Source organism: Dromaius novaehollandiae, chromosome 16, assembly GCF_036370855.1.
Source record: "Dromaius novaehollandiae isolate bDroNov1 chromosome 16, bDroNov1.hap1, whole genome shotgun sequence".
Taxonomy (NCBI): domain Eukaryota; kingdom Metazoa; phylum Chordata; class Aves; order Casuariiformes; family Dromaiidae; genus Dromaius; species Dromaius novaehollandiae.
Genome location: NC_088113.1, coordinates 14091302 through 14113866, shown reverse-complemented (window position 1 = coordinate 14113866; position 22565 = coordinate 14091302). Strand labels below are relative to the sequence as shown.

The 22565-nt window shown below is 37.5% G+C and overlaps 1 protein-coding gene and 1 long non-coding RNA gene across 10 annotated transcripts in view; one reads left to right on the top strand and one right to left on the bottom strand.

The window, feature by feature from the left end:
• The window catches only part of LOC135330123 (uncharacterized), a 101699-nt gene that overhangs the window by 68385 nt on the left and 10749 nt on the right, over positions 1-22565 (bottom strand). For both annotated transcript variants that reach the window (XR_010391922.1, XR_010391921.1), the window contains exons 3-4: positions 18608-18666; positions 7028-7120 (exon numbers count right to left, since the gene is read on the bottom strand). This is a non-coding gene — a long non-coding RNA (uncharacterized LOC135330123). The remainder of the gene's footprint in view (positions 1-7027; positions 7121-18607; positions 18667-22565) is intronic.
• BCAS1 (brain enriched myelin associated protein 1) overlaps positions 1-22565 on the top strand; it is a 59278-nt gene that overhangs the window by 27760 nt on the left and 8953 nt on the right. For 4 of the 8 annotated variants that reach the window (XM_026099612.2, XM_026099607.2, XM_064521538.1 and 1 more), the window contains 5 exons: positions 714-854; positions 4435-4470; positions 4832-5041; positions 13257-13424; positions 20718-20783. In XM_026099612.2, coding sequence (XP_025955397.1) covers positions 714-854; positions 4435-4470; positions 4832-5041; positions 13257-13424; positions 20718-20783 — 621 coding nt within the window. The remainder of the gene's footprint in view (positions 1-713; positions 855-4434; positions 4471-4831; positions 5042-13256; positions 13425-20717; positions 20784-22565) is intronic. The other 4 variants (XM_064521539.1, XM_026099609.2, XM_026099610.2 and 1 more) reach the window with 4 other exon arrangements.

The window sequence follows — 22565 nt, the reverse complement described above, 5'->3', positions numbered from 1 at the left end:
TCCTGTTTTTAATTGCACTGGGAGATGATTCCCAAAACTAATGCCTTTTGCAGACATAATGGAGAGAACAGGAAACAGTGCTTTCTAATTTAAGAATGTTAGTATCAGCCTATCATCACTGTTTCTGATACTTTTATTTCTAACTTGTTTCATGAACACCAGTGCAAATCTGTAATTTTATGTAATGTGTATACAAGTATGTATAAATAATAAATGTATCACTACTATTCATACTGCCCCTTTCATAAATAATACATTATAGAAAACACATTTTAAAGTCCCTGTAATACCACAATACAAATAGGAATAAAGATATTTTCAAAGATTTATATACCTGCCTAATTTAAACCCATAAATAATCCCAAATTGAATTGGTTACTCATGAATTTAGAGTAACAGACAAGCCTCAGGCTTTGCAGGATTGGGGTCTCAAATAATTTAATGAAGAATCAGGGGGCAAATTCTGATCTAATTTTGAATAAACTGCATTGCCCTAGTGGTATGCATTTTTAAATTTCTTTTGCTACTCATCCCAAAGAAAAATCTAAGAACTGAATAATTACTGTGGGACAGAAAATATATATTATTTTTTTTGTCCAAGACAAAAAGGAAATAGTTTTAATACAACATGCATGAGTATTTGAATGCTTTTCATGAACAAAAGGATGTGAACTTGTTACCAAGTACTCAACTGTGAATGATGTTTACAAAAGGGATCGAAAGTGGAAAAAGGCCATGGTGGGCAACCTGCTCTGAAGACAGCTGCTGAATCCCAAACGAAAGGAGCCAAGAAAAAGAAGTCAGAGAGTCCCAAGTTAGGACACAGTACATTTAGCAAACTCTTTAGGCATAAGGTCTGTATGAAACTCTAGCAAGAGCAGAATCCTGAGCAGTAACAGATGGCTCCTGTCACAGAATGAAGTATATATAATTGGTAACTAAAATCAGAATCTGGCCAACTGTTCAGCATTTTGAAAACTAATGGCGTGAGCATTTCTGTACCATATATTATAAAAACAGTATTTTTTAAAATGGGAAATGTTTCTTATACATACCATCTGTGAATCCAGGATTCTGAAAAATTCCTCTAAGCTTGTGTTACATGCCTGCTATGTTACTCTTACTAACGCTAACTAAACTTTACTGGACACTTAATTAAAAAAAAAAAAAAAAGCAGGTCTTGACAAACAATTGAAGGAGATACATATATCTGCATAATTCATTATAAGACAAGTTTGAGAGCTCGATCCAGCCATGGTTAAAGCCATAAGACCCGCATTGACTTAACATGCTGAGTTGTGTGGTTAAAATTAGTGCTTTGCTGAACTTGGACACTGAACTGATACAGAAGAGGAGAAGGTTGGAAACAGGAAATATCCATCAGAAATACTGACTTTTCCCTGAAAACAGAATAGAGTAATAATGATTCAATTCTGAATTTAGTTTGGAAGGAAAATATTTTTTTCTTTCATGGATACTTTAGAAGTTGAGAAACACATTTTTCATGCAAGTATTTGGTTGTTTTAGAGAAAATATTAACTTAAGAAAAAAGTCACTGAAAACTTTTCATCAACTTTGGACTCAAGGTATTGCATGAGCATCAATACTTATTCTGAAGAGGATAATATATGTAATGACGTGCTGTGGCAGGGAAGCAAAGAACAGCAGCCTTTTAGCCTGAAGAATGTAGAAGCAGAGCCCCTTACACTGGGGGAGGAAAGTAATTAATATTTATTGCGCATTCAAAACACCTACACAATTTTTGGTGAGCAGGGGTCTTTATAATCAGGGGTTATATTAGCAAGACAGAGGGAAGTTAAGATATTTTCAAAACAAAAGTTCTTTCCACTGTCTTCCCATATTTGAGATAAAAATGTTATTGCATATCACCAAAGGAATAATTTTCCAATGCACGTATGACTACAATTCTTCCCAATAGCTTAAAATAGATAAAAAAAGTATTTTAACTATCACATCCATAACTAATTTTGATATTTAACACATTTAAAATGTAAATTATGTGTTCATCATTAACTAGGGCTTCCTTCTAGGTACAAACATGACCAGCTAACATCATCTTAAGATGCTAAGCCTCTTCTAAAAAATAGTTTGAAAATTTGAACCAAGCTGTTGGAAGAGGGGATAGTTTTTCATTAGGCTAATTGATAAAATTTTAAAGGCTTTTCTTTGGGTCTGGAATGAAAGCAATTATCTTGAAGGAAAGTAACAGCTCTGTACTTTATAACTGGATACCTTGTTGTTATAAAAATCTCACTATTTTTGAATAGAGGTTTTTGTTTCTAAGCTATTTAGATAGCTTTCCTTTCCAGATACAAAATGCAGAAGCAACAGGTGGGGTATCATGTGTGATACATAATAGTAAAGGAGATGGATTAAAATGCAATTAACAGTTTGCCTGTCTGGCTGACTAAAACTCAGAGTGCTGATGTGACAGGCAAGTCCTGAAGTTATCACTTCTAGTAAGAAAAAAGGATGTACTTTTATCTTCCTTCACTTGAAATGCCTTATCATGATGTGCCAACGAGATGACTAGGTAATGAACTGCTTTATTTGAAATTATCACTATTTTAATGAAATCTATGTAGTCATATTTAATTTTAAGCACTTCACCCTGTTGCTTCTCAGTATGTTAACACTATTAGCTTAAAGAAAAACAACAAACATTGTTTTTCAGTGTCCTGTGTTTATATAAATACTAACATCAAAGCAACCATACTAAGACTTGTAAATGTTGTTTTCAAACAGCAACATAGATGCTATAAATGCATACAATAAGCCTGATGCAGTGGGATTTGGCCATTAAACCTTAAAGAATGAGTTTGGATGGGATTTGACCGCTGGGTCTCTGTGCGTTCTATTACTTCCATTTATGTTTGTCTTACACTGCAGGCTGGTTTTGCAGTGTAACTGTATTGACTTAAGGGATTTTGGGAAGAAAAGGGTTAATCAGTTATTTTCAGCATTATTACTGAAGTCAGCTTGTAGCATTACACTGCTTTTTACCACTTGCTCTGGATCTTGTTCAGTAGAGCTAACCACAAAAAGAAGTTCTTGGCTCCTGCAAAATAGTTCTCACCTATTCTTTCAAGAAGTCTCCAAGGAGTGTGGCAGGCTGCCTAGAACCAGGGGTGCTCAGATTGCTGTTATTTTGGTTTGTGGCTTGCTGCTCCTCTTTCTGTATAACTCGGACACCTTCAGTATAAGTTTGGATGTATGTTAGAGTCAATAGATACTGATCCATAGCGCTAGCTAGAAATGAGTTCAACAAACTAGATTTCTCCTGGCTTCCTATTTTTGATAAAACTATAAGACTACTTGAAGCAACAAAGAAATCCTAACTGCTCACAGAAGTATAAATTAAAGTTTGGGGAATGGAATAAACAACCCTCTAGCACCTATAGAGCTGCTTTTTGCAGAGCTACATCTCCCGCTTCTGTGTTATAAAACCATTGCTGTTCTGTGCCCTTCATTCCCAGCCACTAGACCTATGCAATCTTGCATCTCCGGGAGTATCTCCAAGCAACATGAGGCTTCTGGGTGACAGCATACAAGCAGGCTGTTGCCTTCTCCCCTTGCGCAGCTGTATTGCCAACTCAGAAGGCAACAGATAACCTTCTACATTTGCATTTATCTTACAGTTTGAGTATATACAATGCATTTAAAGCTCAGCTGTAAGAACTGATAAACACATTTTTTATGTGCTTGTTTACAACATGCAAAAAATATTACAGCTTAATGCAGAAACTGAGGAAAAAAAGCAGACTGTATCAGGGCCCAATATAGCCACAAATCCATCCTGAAAAACTGCTTGCATCAGATCTTTAAAAATGAAAGGGCCTCTTTAAAGAGCTTAGCAAATGGCGGCTGTATTTGCTAACCTGCCCTGTGGCATGCATCTGCCCATGTTTCATATTCCAAAAAGCAAAGCTTCCTGATTTGAAGGCACACTTCAGCATATCCCTGACTGGGATACAATCCTCTCAGTGGAAAAGACCTGGCTCAGACTTCTATGTGTGCCCTAAGTGTTGCATGTGCAGACCCAGCTCAGAAAAAATTCTGCCAAATCTTAAAACTGTGTAATGTCTTACATGTATTTCCACAGGTTTCCACAGGTACATTTTTAAAGAATGAGTTGAGAACTGTAAACACAGCAGAGTGAGTACAAAGCAATTCAGTACAAGGCTCCAAGTATCTACAGGTAGAAGGACACAAGCTGACAATCTCTTTAGGTCAGGTAAAAGGCAGCCTTGCTTCTGTTGAAAGATCAGTCTCCATGGTTGCAGGAGCCAGGACTTTCACAAACATTTACTAAAAATAAAATAACTTGTGGCACAGACGATTCCTGAACTGTATAACTGTGAGGGCTGGCATTGTCAAAAATGGACTTGTCTTTGTGGTTTTTTTCCCCTTCAGGCTGCAAAAGAGGCCCAACAGACTACTAATACCAAAGTAAGTACGATGATTTATCTGTGTGATTAATGCAGTCAAAGTGTAATTACTCTCGCTGTTCTTTTCAGTCTGAAAGACAGTGTTTTAATTTCATTATCTATTTATCATCTCTGTTGTGGCGGGTGCGTTCCTATTCAGTTTGCTTCCTCTCTTCAAGACATTACTTCATTCAAAAGGACAGGGCAATGCAGCTTGTAAGGGGGATGTGGTTAAACCCCCCTTGTTGCTTTGTATGTCTTGTGCAGCAGTAGTTCAGTGTGGACTTAGCTCTTGTCCCAGACAATGCCTGAATGTGCTCTGATTTTTCTTGTTGCTTACACACTTCCAACAGTGCTGTAATTGCCCATGGGTTTGTTTCTAGAGCACTGAACAGCAGCCTGTTACCTCTGTAAAGTCAGAAAAAAACACGCCATCTTCTCAAGAGCCTCAAACAACTAAGCACAACGCAAAAGCCCCTGAACCTGCAGCCCAGCAGCAGGCAGCAGCAGCAGCTACTGAAGCACCCAAAGAGCTGACTAAGGAGAAAGCATCCTCTGCTCCCATGCCTCTGAGCAAACTCTTTCGGAAAAAGGTATGTCTGGGTTTCAGAGCTGGGGCACTCCATGGTTCCCTCTTCACACAGAGCCTAGAGTTACTGCTGGGGGATGTACTCATAATAAGGCAGTTAACTCTGGAAGGCCAAGCACAGCTAGTGTTAAACGCGTGAGACAAAAATGATACATGCAATTAGTAATGCTTATGCGAGCTATGGGCAATCACATATATACACGGCTAATAATGGCAGTTTGACTCCTCTCAAAGTTCTATAAAACCACAATCTTTTAAAGCTGTCTGTAGTATTTTTAAATATTATGGAAGGAGTATTAATCTCTGGTTCAACATACTTGATAAAAATCCCACAGAGACTGTATTATTCTTTACCAAATTATATCATTAATAGAAATATAGCTGGATATAGTTTAGAGAGATATAGTTTTTATGAGAACTGCTTGATTTAGCTCTACAAGTCTGAAAACCTGGATTCTGGTGTGCCTATCTTTATTCAGTAAGAAAAGCTTCAAACAAGAGTGGATCAACCTTTAAGTTGGGGAATTGAGACTGACTGCTTGGGAAGATGCATTTTTTCTTCAGGTTAAACAATGATTTCCTTTTAAAGTAGGACTAACTTTGAAAACATGCTTCCTGTTTCCATGATTTTTTTGTGGTTTAGAAAGGTTTGTTCTGAAGGCTTGTTCTTTTCTCATTTCATTTAAGAGAAAAGCTGTATTAAACTTTATTGAATCACTTTATTTTGAATAACTGCTTTCCAGGGCTTCTGTTCAAGTTCAAATCCCAGAAATGAAATACTTCCAAATAAGCAGATGCTGGATGAGGGCTAGCCTTTGAGCTGCTTTAGCTGTATTTGCTCTGCTGGGTAGAGATACTAGAGATAGTTTGCTACATGCTCTAAAAAGCTAAAGAGTTTAGATGTTTACAAAGTAAACAATTTGCTGGCTTCATTTCACATCTAAGCTTGAAATAGTTGCTATCTGGAACTTAATCTCCTGTGGAACGGAGTGAATCAGGTATTTATAATGACAGGAAACCTGTAAAGAAAGTGCAGAGGGAGACTTTTCATATAGTTACTATTGCTACAGAAACCTCCTCCAGTGTCTGAATAATCTGGCTCACTTCAAAACTGAGATGGGAAGAAGGATGTATGCTGAACATCAGGACAAAATAAGGAAGAAAAAAGTTTCTTTGGCAAACAGTCATAAGTATTCTTGGTGTAAAACTGTGAGAGTAATGAATCTGGTCTGAGGTTCAGTATTGTCATAATGAAGTAACAAAGCCCTTTGTATCTGAGAAATAAAAAACATGGAAGAAGGGATATCTTTTCTGGCATAAAAATAGTGAAAATCACTCCTGTGCAGGAATGGGAGGTAAAAAATGTCATGAATCTGGTAAGATTTCAAAATGTTACTTTGAAAGATTAAACCAAACAAACATAGTACATAGATATTTCACTGCTCTGTAAAATGTAAATTCTGCCCACAGTGAATATCAGCTCCTCATATATCATTTTACAACTAAACTAGGTCTAGATAACTACCCTATGTCTTTTTTACCTTACAATATTCTTCACTAAAGTCCTAGGAACTCAAACATCTCACGGTATAAACCCTTCACCAAAATTCTATGGTGTACTTCTCTGCTGTTTGTTCTAATGCTAGGTTTAATTCATCCTACATCGTCATTAAAATAAAGATGGTTACGACACTTCCCGGCCTCTGAGGTAGAGAACTCTCTATAACTCAGTGCGGACTTTGGTTGCCACTGAAAATGCTAAGGGTTAGTTATATCATTGCACCCAAATACACTACACTACATGAGTGCATGAAGTCTGACTTTGAACTTTGCAACACGAGCCACTTCTGCCTTCTTTGAACTTCTTAGATCTGAAAGTGTCCTGAGACAAAATGTCTTTGAGATTTCTGGAGTAAATTTCTGCAGCAGAGGACTGAATTTTAAGTATTTAAAAACAAGGAAGCTACCTGCTTGAGTGTTGAATTCTTACCCATAAAAGATGGCTGTTACTTTACTGAATTTTCTTGACTGAAGAATACATTTCCTTTGATGGACAGACCTTGTTGACCCAGTCAGCTTGAGGCTGAAAAAATGAGGATAGATGTAAAAAAAAGTCCTTAGACTACAGGGTAGACTCAGACTCAGCTTGGGTTGAGGATTCTTTTTCTTTCTTTCTTTCTCCCCTGAAATGATTTTATCATGCATTCTGACACCCTTAATGTTCTGTTCTTTTGCTAGGTTAGAAAGTTAAAGATAGCAACTGTTTCAAATAGGTGTATAACTCACACTAATGTGTAGCTTTTTTTTGAACTAACAAACAGCAACCATAACACTCACTAGATGCAAGATTCAGTTCTAACTTCTCCCCTTTCAGGCAACCTCTCAAATATCTATCTTCTGACAAGGTTTCACTTCAAAGTATTGCTAATGAAGTGCCTGTCAACACATTGCAGTTAATACTGCTGCTGCTTTGACTAGAGATGAATAAATATGTAAAAGAAAAAAAAAAAGAATTCTTATTCAACACCTCAGATGAAAACCACTTCAGCTGTATTCGTCCCATTTCCTGATCAGTCTGCCTAAGAGTTCTCATAAGTGTTACTCAAATATTTGTCATACTAGCATTTTTTAGCAAATACTAAAGAATAACAGAAAATTACATTTAGCAATGTAACACATTTGTGTTGGAAACCTGGTTCCAAGACCTTGTACATGTCTGATCAGGGCAGAGATACATGTCACATCATCTATATCTGATCAAAGCATGCAAATAAATGATGGAGGAAAGTCATTCAGGGAGTATCATTTACATTCCTCTGTGACTCATCTTTAAGAGTGGATTTAGTTGAAAAAAATAGAATTTTAAGCTGTTGCAATTCTGTTGCCATATAAACACAGCAAGATCACACATGTTTTACTAAGGAGGGAGAATTTATGCCCTGATAATGCACACAGCAACCTGGCTAGCTGTTAAGAGAAGCAGAATAACACCTTTTATTGATGAGCCTGCAACCATACTCTACCATAGGAAAGAAGAGATAAGTATTTGGGTGGAGCGTGTGAGATAAATGTTAAAATTGCCCAGGGCTTATCTAGTTCCTGAAGTAGTTCACCTGCTTCCATCCTGAAATATACCACTTGAAAGGCAGGAGAGAATGGCATTCTGGCCATGTTTTGCTGGGTAAATGCCTGAAGAAATGGAGAGAATTTGCCCTAGTGCAGAGAGTAAGCAAGCAGTGGGCTTTTGAGGCCAGTACACAAACTGTCTGATTTTAACCATGATTGCTGGCATACCTGCCATCCTTGCAGCAGGGCTTTAGCCTCTTCAACTGACTGACTAAGATCAATAGGACCTGTGAGTCAGAACCATGTTCCAGTTCAGTTTACAGACCTAGTGCTGCTTTTTTTTTTTAATGTAAGCTGACAGCATTGACCAATACTTATTGGGTAATAGTCTCTGAACTGTGATAGCTCAAGGTCTGCTGAGTGGCATCTTCTGCCAGCAGCTGCAGGTGGCAGGATGCCCAGAGCAGAGGGCTCTGCGTACCAAGGGGAGGTCCCAGAGAGCACTGCTGGGTAGAGGAGGGAGGTGAGCTGCCTAACTGGCAACCTCCGTCTTCAGCAGCAACGTGTGACACCAGGGGAGCACCAAGGTGCGTGAAAGCCTCTCTAACCCTCCCTGCCTCCTGCCTGTGGGTCTAGGAGAAGCAGGACAGATCTCAAGCATAACTGTTCTTTTAAGTGGAAATTTTTTCAGTAAAAGGTCATTTGATTAAGACGAAAGAAAAGTTGCTTCATAAAGAGAATATGCCCTGGGAAAAACAGAACTACTGTATTTTGAGTCAGATGAGCTAGAGTGGAGAGTGCCAAACTCAGACTATAGCACAGCACCAAAGAAGGGTACAGCACTTAGCTCAAACCTGACGAAAGGTGCAGCAAGTAAAAGGAAAACTCATGAAGTTCTCCAGGTCACAAAATAAGTTACATTCTCATAAGGCAACAACTTGTATGGTCAGAAACTCAGACAAGCAAGTGACATAGTAGCAGTTTCTGAAAACAACAGGAGGGCTTGTAGGAACCAGAATGAGGACTCGGAGTGGACGATAACTTTGCACTGTAACTGTTTTAAGCTAACTACTAAAAGAAAATCAGGGATACTATCCTTTAAGAGGTGGAAGAATGCTTTCCAAACATATTGAAACAAAGAGGCTAGGAAAATATTCTTATAAAACAAAATGAGGGAATACATACTAAAATATTATTTTGAAAAGAGAAACAACGATGGTAGCTCTGTAATACAAATAACAGAGGATGGAGCTCATCTTACTTCTTCAAACAAATGTTTCTTAAAATAGTATTCTAAGCTTGGCAAAGAATGCATTTTTCCCCTTTAAAAAAAAAGAAAAAAGTTAAAATAAACAGCACTTCTGTCTCTTTGGTGCATAATAGGAATAGCTTACTGACTTAGGTAGAATTTATTACAATTTGTGTCCAAGTAAACTGGAGGCAGAATTTGGACACATGCAATTTATAGGTTTAGGGATATAACTTATGGAAATATGAACATGAAGTTGATAGAGCTGGGCTGTTTTTTAAATTAATATTATAAACAAATTGTAGTTTCTGCATCATAGAACTAGTCATGAAACTTAAGGCAAATTCTATTTTTGTCCTAGGTGATGTAGAGAGGAAACTTAGCCTGTTTCTCCAGAGAAGAGTTTAGGGTAGTGTAACATCATTCAAAGTTTACTGACCATTTATCTTTGTCAGGCTTTTCCTATTAAACTTCCAGTTCCTCCCAAAATCATCTTTCAATATCTCTGGAATGCATAAAAGGAAACCTTTCTTCTAGTTTCCTAAGGGAAGCAGGAATGAAAATAAAAACCTCTGTTCTTTAAAAGTATGTCAGAAAATACTCTTATTTGGAAGGGGGGTTCTCCGCTTTTGAAAGGACATGCACAGCTATTCTCTGCATCTCTGGCGTGTGCAATATACCACCTTCATGCGTCATCAGTCTCCAACGATCTGCCACGTTGATCAGTCTTATTTGAGAGGATTTTGCGGTGTCTTAGAATTTCATTTTGTCCCAGCATGTCCGAATAGCCTGTTCTGATTACATGAAAGTTGTGGAACCTGATGTAATTGCTTTGAGCAGGAGGCTGGAAGAGATGTCCAGAGATATCTTTTATAAATTTTTGTGACCTCAGAAAAAAAATCTGCAGGGTCAGATAACTCAGTCTTAGAGAGATATAGGTGTATATCAGAATAACTCCTATGGGTAATTGTAAGAATATTATCATAAAATGTCATTTTTAATACCAAACCTAAGACCTTAAACAACCCATAGCTTCTGCAACAACTTGATATGTCTAATAAAGCACAAAATTAAAATGAGTGCATATGGTACACTGGACACTTACATTAAAAAAAATGGCAAAATTAAGTATTCTAAAATACGATTTAGACTTTCTATGGAAATATGATTTAAGCTTTCTATGGTATCCAGCAAGAAATATATATAAAAAAAGTCACTGACTATTCTAAACAAATTAGTTGCTCTGAGTAGGTAAGTATCACTTTACTCTTTCCTTTTTTTAAACAGACAGTGCATTTTAGCATTTCTGCCTCGGATGCATTTGTTATCACTAGTGACACTAAAGCCGTTGCATAGACATAGCTTGAGACACAAAACTCATTTGGGCTGCAGCTGTAAGAGCGTAGCGGTAATATGATCCCAAACTGTAATCTGTGAATGATGAGCTCCCAGAAGCTAGGCTGCTGCTTTATCGAGCCACTGTTCCAACTCATGCAATGAATCACTTCCGTCAAGCAAATAGATGGTGAATTGATTATATGTATGTGTGAATGAGGCAGAAATATAGATTAAAATTATTATAGATTATCTCAGAAATGTTCATAAATATAAATTAAATCTACAATTCTGTGGGGAAGGGGGCTGTGCACAGCCCCCAAATCCTTGTTCATTTCATCCACAAAAGAAAAGGAGTAAAGAACCAAACGGAATCCCTCATGCTGCTGCGGAAGTCCACAGTGAGTCCCCGTCTTACACGTGGCGTGCAGTCCTGGTCCCCCCAACCCAGAAAGAATATAGTAGGCCTAAAAGGTATAGTAATGAGAGAGAAAATGCGGTAGGGTATTGAATGGCTTCTGTATGAAGAACAACTACATAAATTAAGGCTTTCTGGCCCAGAAAAGAGTTGTTGGAATGGAAGATGACAGAGGAATATAGAGCAACTACTGTCCCATAAAAAGGTGAAAAGGAAAGATCAGTCATTGTTTCTCAAAATACAAGCAGTACAAAGTTTCAAATGATATTATCTGACGACAAACAAAGTACTTCTCAAAAAGAAAAAAAAAAGCACACATTAGCTGTGGAATTAATTGCAACAGGATGCTGCTGGATGTCAGAAGTTGACATTAACTCAAAGTGTTTAGCTAAATTTCTGTAGGAAAAATCCATCAAGGGCTATTAAACCAAAGATGCTACATAGGAATCACTGAGTTGAAGGTGACTGGAAAAGTATGAGGGCAGTATTACCGCAAGCTTGCACTGGAGGAGGCATACATTTTTGGCCACTCTGAGTCAGGATATGGCACTACAGTGAACCTTCAGTCTTACCCTGTAAATTGTTCTCATGTTCTTCATGTGGGTAAAATTAATTTTGTCAAAATAATCACAGATGCATTAAAAGTGAGTTCCTGTAAGTACGTGTAAAGTTTGTGAAATATAAATATTGTGAGATGTATTTACAACAGTTCTCTTCTACAGTAACCATAGTATATATTTAAGTTGTTACTGTGCTGTATATTTAAGGAGCCTGTTCTTGAAATGCCAATACCTAGGGTAACTGCTTCCATTTGATTCACTATTGAAGGCTGACTGTGTAACTTATCCTGCTTTTATAATGTATTGCACCTTTCTGCAATAGGCTGAAAATGATAAAGGGCTTGTTTCAGGTCAAATTACTTGGTTATTAGCATGATAATAGCTCATTCTTTATAGAAGAAAGGAAGATGCTTCTCTATATAGTTACAGTGGGATGGGAATTAATTAGGGATTCCTGAAGGAATGGAAGAAGGTGTTATATGCCAGGGCATTTATATAAGGCAGAAGAGTTAGCTAAAGAAATGTATATCTAGCCTCCAGCCCAGCTGTGCCACTAAGCCTACTAGAGCAGATACGTGCCCCCTGTTCGTGTATTCTGCACTGCACAGTTTCTGTTGTTCACTTAAATACATTGAGCACTCCCAGGATAGCCTTGAGAAGGCTGTGAAATGGAGGTATGCAGGAGATTAACAAATAAATCTTACAGGGATCTGTATTTCAGGGGAATTTATAAACTGTATGCCTCTGGTTGAAGTAGTATTCTAATAGAAGGAACTTTTCAGTAATACACAAAAGCTCAGTGGGACCCAAAATCTTTCTATAAAGACAAAGTTGCTGAGTTCTCAGTAGGTTTTCTTGAACTCAAATGGGGTCAAGACTATGCAAGAGAGCCCCTGTGACCCATGAGATTAGGTGAGGTAATAGATGAGCTACTTAACTAGCCTGTGCCTCAAGAAGTCATATCTTTGCAACTGGAAAAGGAAGCTAGTGCTGCTGATGTGACGGCCTGAGAACACTGAGGCTGAGATGTCTTGCTTTTGTATTTCACTCTAAGAAGGGTGCTAAACAGAGTTTTAACAATTAATAATGTCTACAGTGTTGTATGTAGTTTTTCTTTTTAATTATTTAATACTATTCCTGCTTTTATGTGCAAACTCCTGGGCACGATCTTTCTCTCATTCTTACTGGTTTTACATAAGTGTCACCTACTCCTGGCTCATAACAGTGTAAGCGTTGATAATTTCATTTAAATTTTGCTTTAAACGGTAACCAAAGAGAAATGATAGTGTTTGGTAACTGGTGCCACAATTCAGGAAAGCCTATTTCTTTAATTTAAACAAGTGTTTAAAAAACTACTGGTTTATACTTGTTATATATTTTCTTGAATCGTGAAGAACTGAGTTCCTTAAGAACCTGTACAGACGTAGTGAAGTCTTGAGAGAACACTGCCCTACCATGTTCATTCCTTTTGTACCAACTCACTGCATTTCTGACACAATGTGATTGTAACTTCTTTAAAGAAACAAAACCTCACTGACTAAGTCTGAATGTTTTTTTCTGCATTCTTAATATTTGCCAAAAATAACACCAGAACCCATTGGAGGAAGCAGAGATTGTAAGCAATGAAAAAGCAGATACGTCTTTAGAAGCAGTGGCTCCTGATAAAGATGAGAGTAAAAGCCCAGAAGCTTCAGAAGTGAAACCTAGAAGAGAAGAAATTAAAACCCCCAAAGCAAACCTGAGGAAATTTTTTAAACTGGTAAGCAGGGCATTGCAAATTTCAAGATTTTAGAGTGACATGCTCATTGCAAGTTTGGGGGTTGTAACATCTGAAAATTTTTCAAAATAAGTATGTCTATATGAGCACAGGAGTGAAGCTATGCTTCCGGATCACATAGCTCATTTGCAGAAGGGTGTGCATGTGTTCGATGTTGCACTGTTCTGGAAATATTTGCTTCTCTCTTTCCACTGGCAGTTAGTGTTGCTGAAGAACCCAAGCCCCACTGCTCTTGCCCTGAGCCGGCAGTGTGCGAGGTGCTGCAAGTCCCCCACTGCGCATTTCATGTTCTGTATCTCCCTCTCGTGGCTCTTCCAGGAACATTCATGGGGCTGCCACAGCTCCCAGCACCAGCCCATGAGTCTTTTAACTAACTTCAGTGGGCCCTGGCCCCTTTTCTGCTGTCAAGGTGGTGTAGGGCAATTCAGAGGTCTTGATCTATCTAGCATTCTTGAGTTCCACCCTGGAAGCCTCATGCCTTTACTTTCACAAACTGCTCCCAGCAGACGATGTGAGGCTTGGGGAGTCTGCTCCTAGAGGAAACCCCTGCACTACCAAACATCCCTGTACCACTGTAAATGCTGTGCTTGCTTCAGAGCGCCACATTTTCAGTAGTGAAGCCCTTTTTGGCAGCTTATGCTAAGTTAGCTGAACTGGCACATAATATAACTGCTGCTTCAAAGATGTTATCAGGTAGCTGACAAAAGAAAGACACAAAATAGAATCTAATCCTGCCCAGAAGAAAGCTGGGGTGAAGAAAAAGAAAACTATTCAAACATAGTGGTTGAGGTGATAATGTAGCTGGTATCTTGTTGTGGTTAAATGTATGAACTACTATCCTGATGAATTTATGTACAAAAAGCAGCAAGACAGTATTCTGTATCTACTATAACTTCCTCAAAAGAGTCCAGAAAAGCGGCCGAGAAAGGAAATAATCCAAGCCTAGAACTAACACTTCTCTGTTTAATTGCTATATAAATCCTTAGGCCTGTTACAGTTTTAATCTGTTTTGGAAGGTTTGCAAAGGAATAGGAAAAAGATTTTTATTTTTAATCAGTGTTGTTTAAATTTTAGGCAGCTACACGGTGTAGGAGTCAGAGTAGCTTACACATTAAAATGTGAAAAACAGTTTCCTCTAACACTACATAGTAAGTAGCCCAAGTTGCCTGTATACTCACAAGTACGTGCCCATACAACTGAGAACAGTCACATTGTCAAAGGTTAAAAGTCATGAATCAGATCCTGGAATGTACAGGTGATCCCCCCAAATCCTATGGTGATTTTTTTCCCCCTCCCTACTTCCAGAAGATTATACTGTTGCTTTTACTCTTTTAGGTTTTTGGTAGCCTCAGCGCAATGCATCAGGGGCACATTTTCTTTTTTTTCCCCCTTCAAAGTTACTTTACCACACAGCCATTCTGCTGTATTTGAGGATCTAGGCTAAATTTTTTTTAGGTTGACCAAGAAATTGTGCACCCTACATGCATTTAATTCCAAAGGACACTTAGCAAAATTAGTGTATTTGGAAAATCTCAACTTTATTCCTAAATCCATGTCTTTGCAAGGGGCTATGTGGCCATCCTGCATCGAGGTTTATCACCAAAGCATGTCAGGAATGCAGAAGGTGAATCAGGAGTAATGTTTATCAAATACTAATGTCTGAGGCAACCTTGATTTCAAATCATGTCACCCTACCAAAAAAAAAAAAAAAAAAAAAAAAAGTACTGAATAAAAATAAAGCTGTGTTCCACACCCATCTTAGTCATCATGGAGGAAAAAAACAAGAGAGCTGTGTTACAAAGTGGTAGCTGTAACACTCTTCTAATCAGAGCAGAGGTTTAGTCCAGATTTGGCACAGAAAGACAGAACCAGAATGCAGACAAACACCCACCCACCCCTATGGGGAACAGAACTGTATAACTGGTCTTGCTGCTTCATGAATCCTTCTGTGTTGATTCAGTCTGCTTTTGACTATCAATTCCAAACAGATCCTAATTATTTTAATATATTTACTGTCCTTGAAGCATGTCCCAAGTAGTTTCCAGTGAATAACTTTTGGATTACTGCATACTTGCCCTCCTGTTGCACAGAATCCTAGCTCTGTAGCTGCCATACAGCTATGTGCTGCCTGATGGGTCACCTGTCTCACTTAGCATTACTACTTCTGATTCCTAAGGCAGACTGAAGGATTTTAAACCACTCCTAAACAATTAGCCTCTGTAAAGCTTTTGAACTAATTATTACATGTTGAAAATGGATGAAATGTTTACGACTTCAAAGTGTTTGCTGGCTTCTCCATTTACACCTTCATCTCCCTTCACAAAATCTTGACTTCCTCACAAGAGACTATATAGGGAAAACAGGAAAAAGTTCCAGTGCTGTGGGGATAACAGCTGGGATAAGTACTGTAGAGAGAAGTTTAACAGGGCCCTCTTTGCCCAGAATAGCTATATTGTCAGACTGTGCTGGAAGGTATAATTTCCACTCAGAAACTGTACTTTTCTCTTGAGGTCTGGCAGCCCTGCAGTAATAGCCATAAACTGGAGGCATTTCTGAGCCAGCTTTTAAATAACTAGCTCACATCCTGGTAGCTGTGTAATCCTAGCACCACGGAGCAGACCAATTTCCACTTTTCTGTGGGTTTCCATTTGCAACCTCCCCAATCCTCATGCTAATGTCATTAGTTTGCTATTCATGCTAATGCTAGTTAATCAAAAAACTAACTCAAACACATGAGACTTTACACTGCACCTCTGACTATAGCATGAACGTAGAGGAGGAACACAGCCAGATGCCTGACACATGCCTTTATACCTCCTGCATGTGTGTGAGGATCTCAGTCCTTAGCACCTGTTACCTGAAGCATCAGGGATAAAATGATGACTTAACATGTTTGCATCTCTTCAACACGTCTAAATCTTTCACTTGCAAAACTGGACAAACCTCAATCAGTGCTTAAATGTACCTTCTGCTATTCCATTTTACACGGGTGGATGCTGTGGCAGGAGGCTTCTAGGGGTGTGGGAAATGCCTTGAAGAGATAGCAGAGCCTGTACAAAACGTGCCACCCACATAACGCAGGTCACTGACTCATCTGACACCTTCTCTCGGGAGCACTCCTGGCTTGTTGCAGATGGAACAAGTGATGAATTTGTATAAGACAGATAAAATCTTAACAAGCACAAGCGTTTAAGGTCTTTGAAAGAATCACGCTTGTATTTTGTTGTTCAGTCTCCAATCTAGTGATAGATTGACTATTGCTCTGGTTGCTGAAAGAGATTGACTTACTTTTAAATTAATATGATCATCTACTGTGTTTCTCTTCTGCCTGCAGAAACGATCTAAAGGTTTCTTTCTTTATAAATTCTTGCAAAGACAGGAGATATTTGCACCTTCCTTCCTTTGATATCAGACTAGCTCCTTCAGTCAGGACACTAAATGCATCCCTTCATACCTTCACGTAACTGAGTAAGCAGATATACAAGGAAAAAAAAGGCAAGCAAATTAGCTATCGAAGGAAATACTTTTTATACAGTGCATTGCATACCAATATTCTGTGCTACACAGTGTTTTAGTATGATTTAAAAAAGCAAAGAATAAGGATTGTCAGTTTTGTTCATATTGAGAAAATCCACAGTTTTATTACACAGGTTAACAATCGAGATGCCTAAGAAAAGGCAGCTTATCCTCTTAAGAGTCAAGACTGGGATTCAAAAAATTAAGTTTAATTCTACCTCACAGTCTATTGCCCAAACAGGCAAGTTTCTATGTGCCTTGAATGGTTTGGGCATTGGGAGTATATTAAAAAAAAAAAAAAAAAAAGAAAAAGGAACAGCAGACTGTATGCAATTTGATGAAGATTTATATGCTTAATTTTCGATTATCAAACAAGATAGAAAGTCCCTGATTATTACATAACCCATAGAGTCCTCTCCTCCAGAAGGGAACTGAAAGAAGCTATTATTGCCTGTGTGCCTGGTGGGAAGTGCCCAGCACTACATGCGTTGTCATCAGTACTCCACAGCATAGTTAGCAAAGTTGGAATTGTTACGTGTTCTCAGTGAAGCTAAGGAGAAATGAAGTTTGCTCATCCTGGATGTAAATGAAAACTATGAAGTCTGAGTAGAACAATCTACCTTAAGTAGACTTAAAGAATGTCAGAAATACTTTTCCTCCTACAAAACATCCCTTCTGTAATACTCCAACACCGATCGTCTTCCTAACCTTGATTATTCTCCAGAATAGAAAGCATAAGCAGAAAACAACCTGCTGTTCAGCTTCTGGGCTGAGTTCCTTGACCTCTTTAGGGATCTCTATACTCAAAGGAATCTTTAAATCATCAGCTCACTGTGGAGAAAGAAACATTGGGGCTTAGGTAAAGAAAAGTGACATTCTGATCAGACAGTACCAGCACAGGCCCATAGCAAGTAGACATTTAGATCCATAGTGCTATAATTAATGCTGTTGATGTAAGGATAGCCGTTGTTAAAACTAGGAGTATTTTACTCTGGAAGAGGCAGTGTGCATGTCCCAGGCTGCCTGCTGACTTGCTCAGTATAGATGTCCACTCTTAACTGGTATGAATTGTCTGCAATTGCAAGGGTCACAAATGTCATCACTGAGGTTGAAATGAGAGAGGGTTAGTATACTACAAAAGCTATTGGGAAACTATGGTAAGATATAAAGTATTTGTTTAAAGCCCTGTGATTCAATGAGAGATGAAGAAATATCATTGCTATTTTATCTAACCAGGCTGCACCTTGTACATGAATATGAAATCCTGTGCTGCCACTTGAAAATGTCACTCATGCTTCATTAATCAAAATCAAATAGCTACCTTTTATACAGGGTGGGATACAACTGACTTGATGCAGATGTCTTAATAGAAACAGCTACACGTGAGCTAGCCACAAAGGCTCCCTTTAAGGACAATGAGTAAGCACTTCCAAGGATAAAAAAAAGTAAATATCTAGAATTGGTCAGATGATCTGAACCCAGGAAGTTCCTGTTTTTCTCCACAGAATATAAACAGAGATGTGAAATTAGATAAGATAGATCCCTCCAAAATCTCTCTTCTGAGATATTTTGTGGACCTATCAAAAACATAAAATGGCATTCTTTCATTACAGTGAGCAGAAATACTAAGCTTAAACTGAGGTTCATACCTTTGTCTTCAACCAAGAAATTGATTGGCAGCACAGATGGTCTGAAATAGCACTGGTCTCTGCAAATAAAATGTCCGATTTCTGGATTAATGGAAACACTCCCAAACTCAGTAAATCATTCTGGAATAACAACACAGGCTATTTCCAAATTAAGTGCCTGCTGTTGTAGGAATTATTCTGCAACAGCTATGCTGGCCCCCTGCCTCACATAAACAAACTTTTACATAATGATTAGCTTTCTGATTCAAAAGTAATTATTTTATGTTGTCCCACCTTAATTTCGCTTCATTATTCACAAAAATGTGGCAAGTCTATTGCCTGACCCCACCCTTCTCCATTTAAAGATATGCTGATCCACCCCTGCTGCCACAGAAAGCAGAAAACACTTCCAGGAACTTGGCAGCAGCAATCCTAAATGATCAAAGCCAAAAATAAGAAGTTAGCAGTGCTCCTGCACAAAATCCTTACAATCATTAGGTAAAAGTTGCACTGAAAGCAATAGGGAACTTTGTCTAGGTAAGGTACACAAGGCTTTTACTCTTCTATGTTCTTCTCGTGAAAACTCAGGGCAATTATTTAAGTTTGGCTAAAGCTGTTCTTTTTTAAAAAAATAAAAGGTAGCAAAGTGGCTGTTCTTATAGCATAAACTTTCTTAACAGCATTATATTTCTCTGAAGGCATTTAAAGAGTCACTGAAATAGAAACGCAAACTAGATCTTATCACAATACATCTTCATACACCCTGGGATGAGTTACTAGCCTGTGATGTTAAGACAGACCACACTGTGCTTCCTCTCCTCCTTTTCTACAACCTCTCACACAGATAAAAACTGTCATGAGCCTAACCGTGCAAGAGACTGAGCAAAGGCATGTTCCAGAAGGAAAACATTTTTTTTCACAATTTGTGACAAGCAATGCATTGTCACAGAGCCGTTTAGTTCTTTATCATGCTGCTGCTACACATTGATTTTCCATGGCTTTATAGGAAAATCAGATGCTGAAATAGATCCTCATAGTAACATTGTACATAGGATCAAGCTGATAATGTTGTGCTGCAAGTAACAAATCTACAAGCTGCAGAAAACCACAAATCCGCCTGATCTATCTTTAGAGCAAAAGTCACATCCTTTCATTGTTTTCATTGAACTTATGCAATGAAAAATGACATTTAAATTCAGGCACTTTGAAATTCTGGAGTTTATTTTATGCTTTAATACTCTGTGGCTTAAATGATACTCAGGAGAATACCATGTTGAACCCTCTCACACACTTTTAAATTAAACATGTACATACCACCCCTTTTGTTTCTTTTATATTACTAATAGTAACCAAAATCCAATCTAATTGTCACAGATCTTGTAATATTCACTCACTGAGCCAGTTTTGTCAAAGAGGTTTTCATTATTTTTAAGATACATACAAGGGATTATATCTTAAAAACATATTTCAGAGTCAAGATTTGCTTTGAATGACCTGCCTGTGCTATAGCCTTGGGGTCTGCTTTGATTGCTGTGGCTGGAAACACTGGGCATCAAGAAGAGCTGTTACCCTAATGCACGTATTCATTTGAGAGAGAAGGCATAAACTGAAAAGCGAAAATTGGGAAAATTGGATGCCAATGACAGAATGTAAAAATATATCCAGGAAGCTGAGTAGGTTTTAATTATTCCTTATATGCACTTAATATGATGGCTAAATAAAAAGGAAGTCCCGCTAGATCTTATAAGATAGGATTGTCTCTGAAATGCAAGCAAAAGCTCTTTTCTGAAAAAAAAAAAAAAAAAAAGAGTTGATAGCACTATCTTGTTTATCAGATGATATGATCTCTGGTCCACTGAGACCCCATTCATATTTCTCAAGCCTTAATGGGAAAGCTGCCTTCAAACAGACAATCATATCACATAGAAATGAACTGGCAGAAAGCTACCTTAGAGATGCGGGTATTCCAAAAATGTCAGTAGATGCTCTGAAATGTCTTGTTTTGTTTTAGTGTTGTAGAGAACATCCTTAAATCAAACCTTGCATTGTTCAATTCATGTGTGTTTTCTTATTGAATTTATATTTAAACCAAGAACGTAGTTAGAAGTCCTATATTGCTTTGTTATTTTAGTCAGTCAAGGGTGATGGAGGGACAACCAAATCAGAAGAGGTAAATGGTCCAAATCCCAATCACCAAGTAAGTGCCTGAATTTTTTTTTCATCTTTTGGTGATGGGTTGCTGTTGCCTACTTCCATACAACTCCCAGCTTTGGAAATTTAACATTCACTGCCAGAAAAGTGATTCATGCTCACTAAGTTTCATGTATTTATTTCTCCATTTATTTATTTTACCTATTCATCCTATTAAATATGATTTTAAAGAGACACTGTCAGATTAAAAATCATGCTTTTTTTCCAAGTTTTTTCCTTTTGTTAAAATATAATAATTAGAGTGTTTTTATGTTCAGTTTTGTTTTTCTCTCTCTCTCTATTATTTTACTTTCTGCACATTCTTTGGCTTAGGCAGTGAAACTAACTACATACATCTAGAATAATTTTTATTTTGTAGATTTATTTTTGTCTGCTGAGGACAGAATTATTTAGATGGAAACTGTATGGAAGAAAAGTGAAAATGAAAACTTTTCACTGAAATTTAAGAAAAAACAAGAAAATAGTTCCTTCTTATTCTTTGTTCTGTGATTCTTTTATTCTTTGTTCATAAAATATGAACCAAAACTTTGGATATGATCTTTATGTTACATTCTTTATAGCTTTAAAAATACTTCAGAAAATCACATTTTCATTGGAAATGCAAATACTGTTATCTTTTCTGAGTGAAACCCTCATCTGCTACAAGTCAAGTTATTCAGCACGATTAACACCAGTAACAACAGTAAGAATTAGGTTTGTGTATAGACATAGGGTTTTGTTTAACCCAAGAGCAAATCTGAAGTTGTATTGGAAACTGGTCTTTCAAACTTTCCTTTTTTATTTTCTGTTTTTATTAATAGCAAAATGATGTTCTCCCTTTTCCTGTTTTCTTGATGTCCCATGATACTAAGGTTAATCTTTGCAAGTTAATTTTTAAAAAGCATCCCAGAATACAGAAGGCCTTGTCCTGTGATCTTTATTCCTTATTTCGTACAATAGTGTTTTTTCTTTAAAAAAAAAAAAAACAATCTGATCAGGTGACTGAAAGTTACAGTCCTGCATCTATTTCTTATTAAGTAGCAACCAGTTTCTTTCCTTTTTTTTAAACCAACTTATAAGTCCTCCTTCTTCTCTCGCTTATACTGGTATAAATTAGCCCAATTTTACTATATAAAAAAAGCTCAGGAGAGGAATGTATCTGCTTTTGTGACTTTTTCCTTTTATAGAATTTGCATGAAACAATCTCCTTAAATTATCCTGTACTGTTTCTGGAATGCTGTGATTCTTGTTCACTTTTCATTACTGCCATTCTGTGAGCTACAGAAATGCATTCGAACATTGATCCAAAGTCTGCTGAAATTTATGAGGTCTTTCTTTTGCATTTAGAAAGGAGCCTTGGATTAAGGCCTCCTGTAACATGACATAACGTTAATCTTTTTTTTTTTTTTTTTTTTTTTCTTCCAGTGGCACTGTTAATGCCAAGAGAGTTAAAGCAATCTGTCAGGTGCAGATCAACCTTTAGAATAAGAAACATTAACATGTTTCATTATTCATAGCTTTCACTTTGTATTTCCTGACCTGCTCCCATCCATATAAAATATGCCAATTTCCTGCCTTTCAAGGTTAATATGAAACACCTCAAAGAGATTATCTGATTTTTTCTTTTTTTGGCCTGGAAAATGTATTATGAATATTTTTAAAGTGTTTTGTTTGACTAACATCAAAGGCCCAAAACCTGCTCATAGAAACAGTCCTCTTGCATCCAGTTTGAATTTGACTGCAGTACCGTAACTATCGGGCACCTATACAATCAAATATGTGTGGTAAG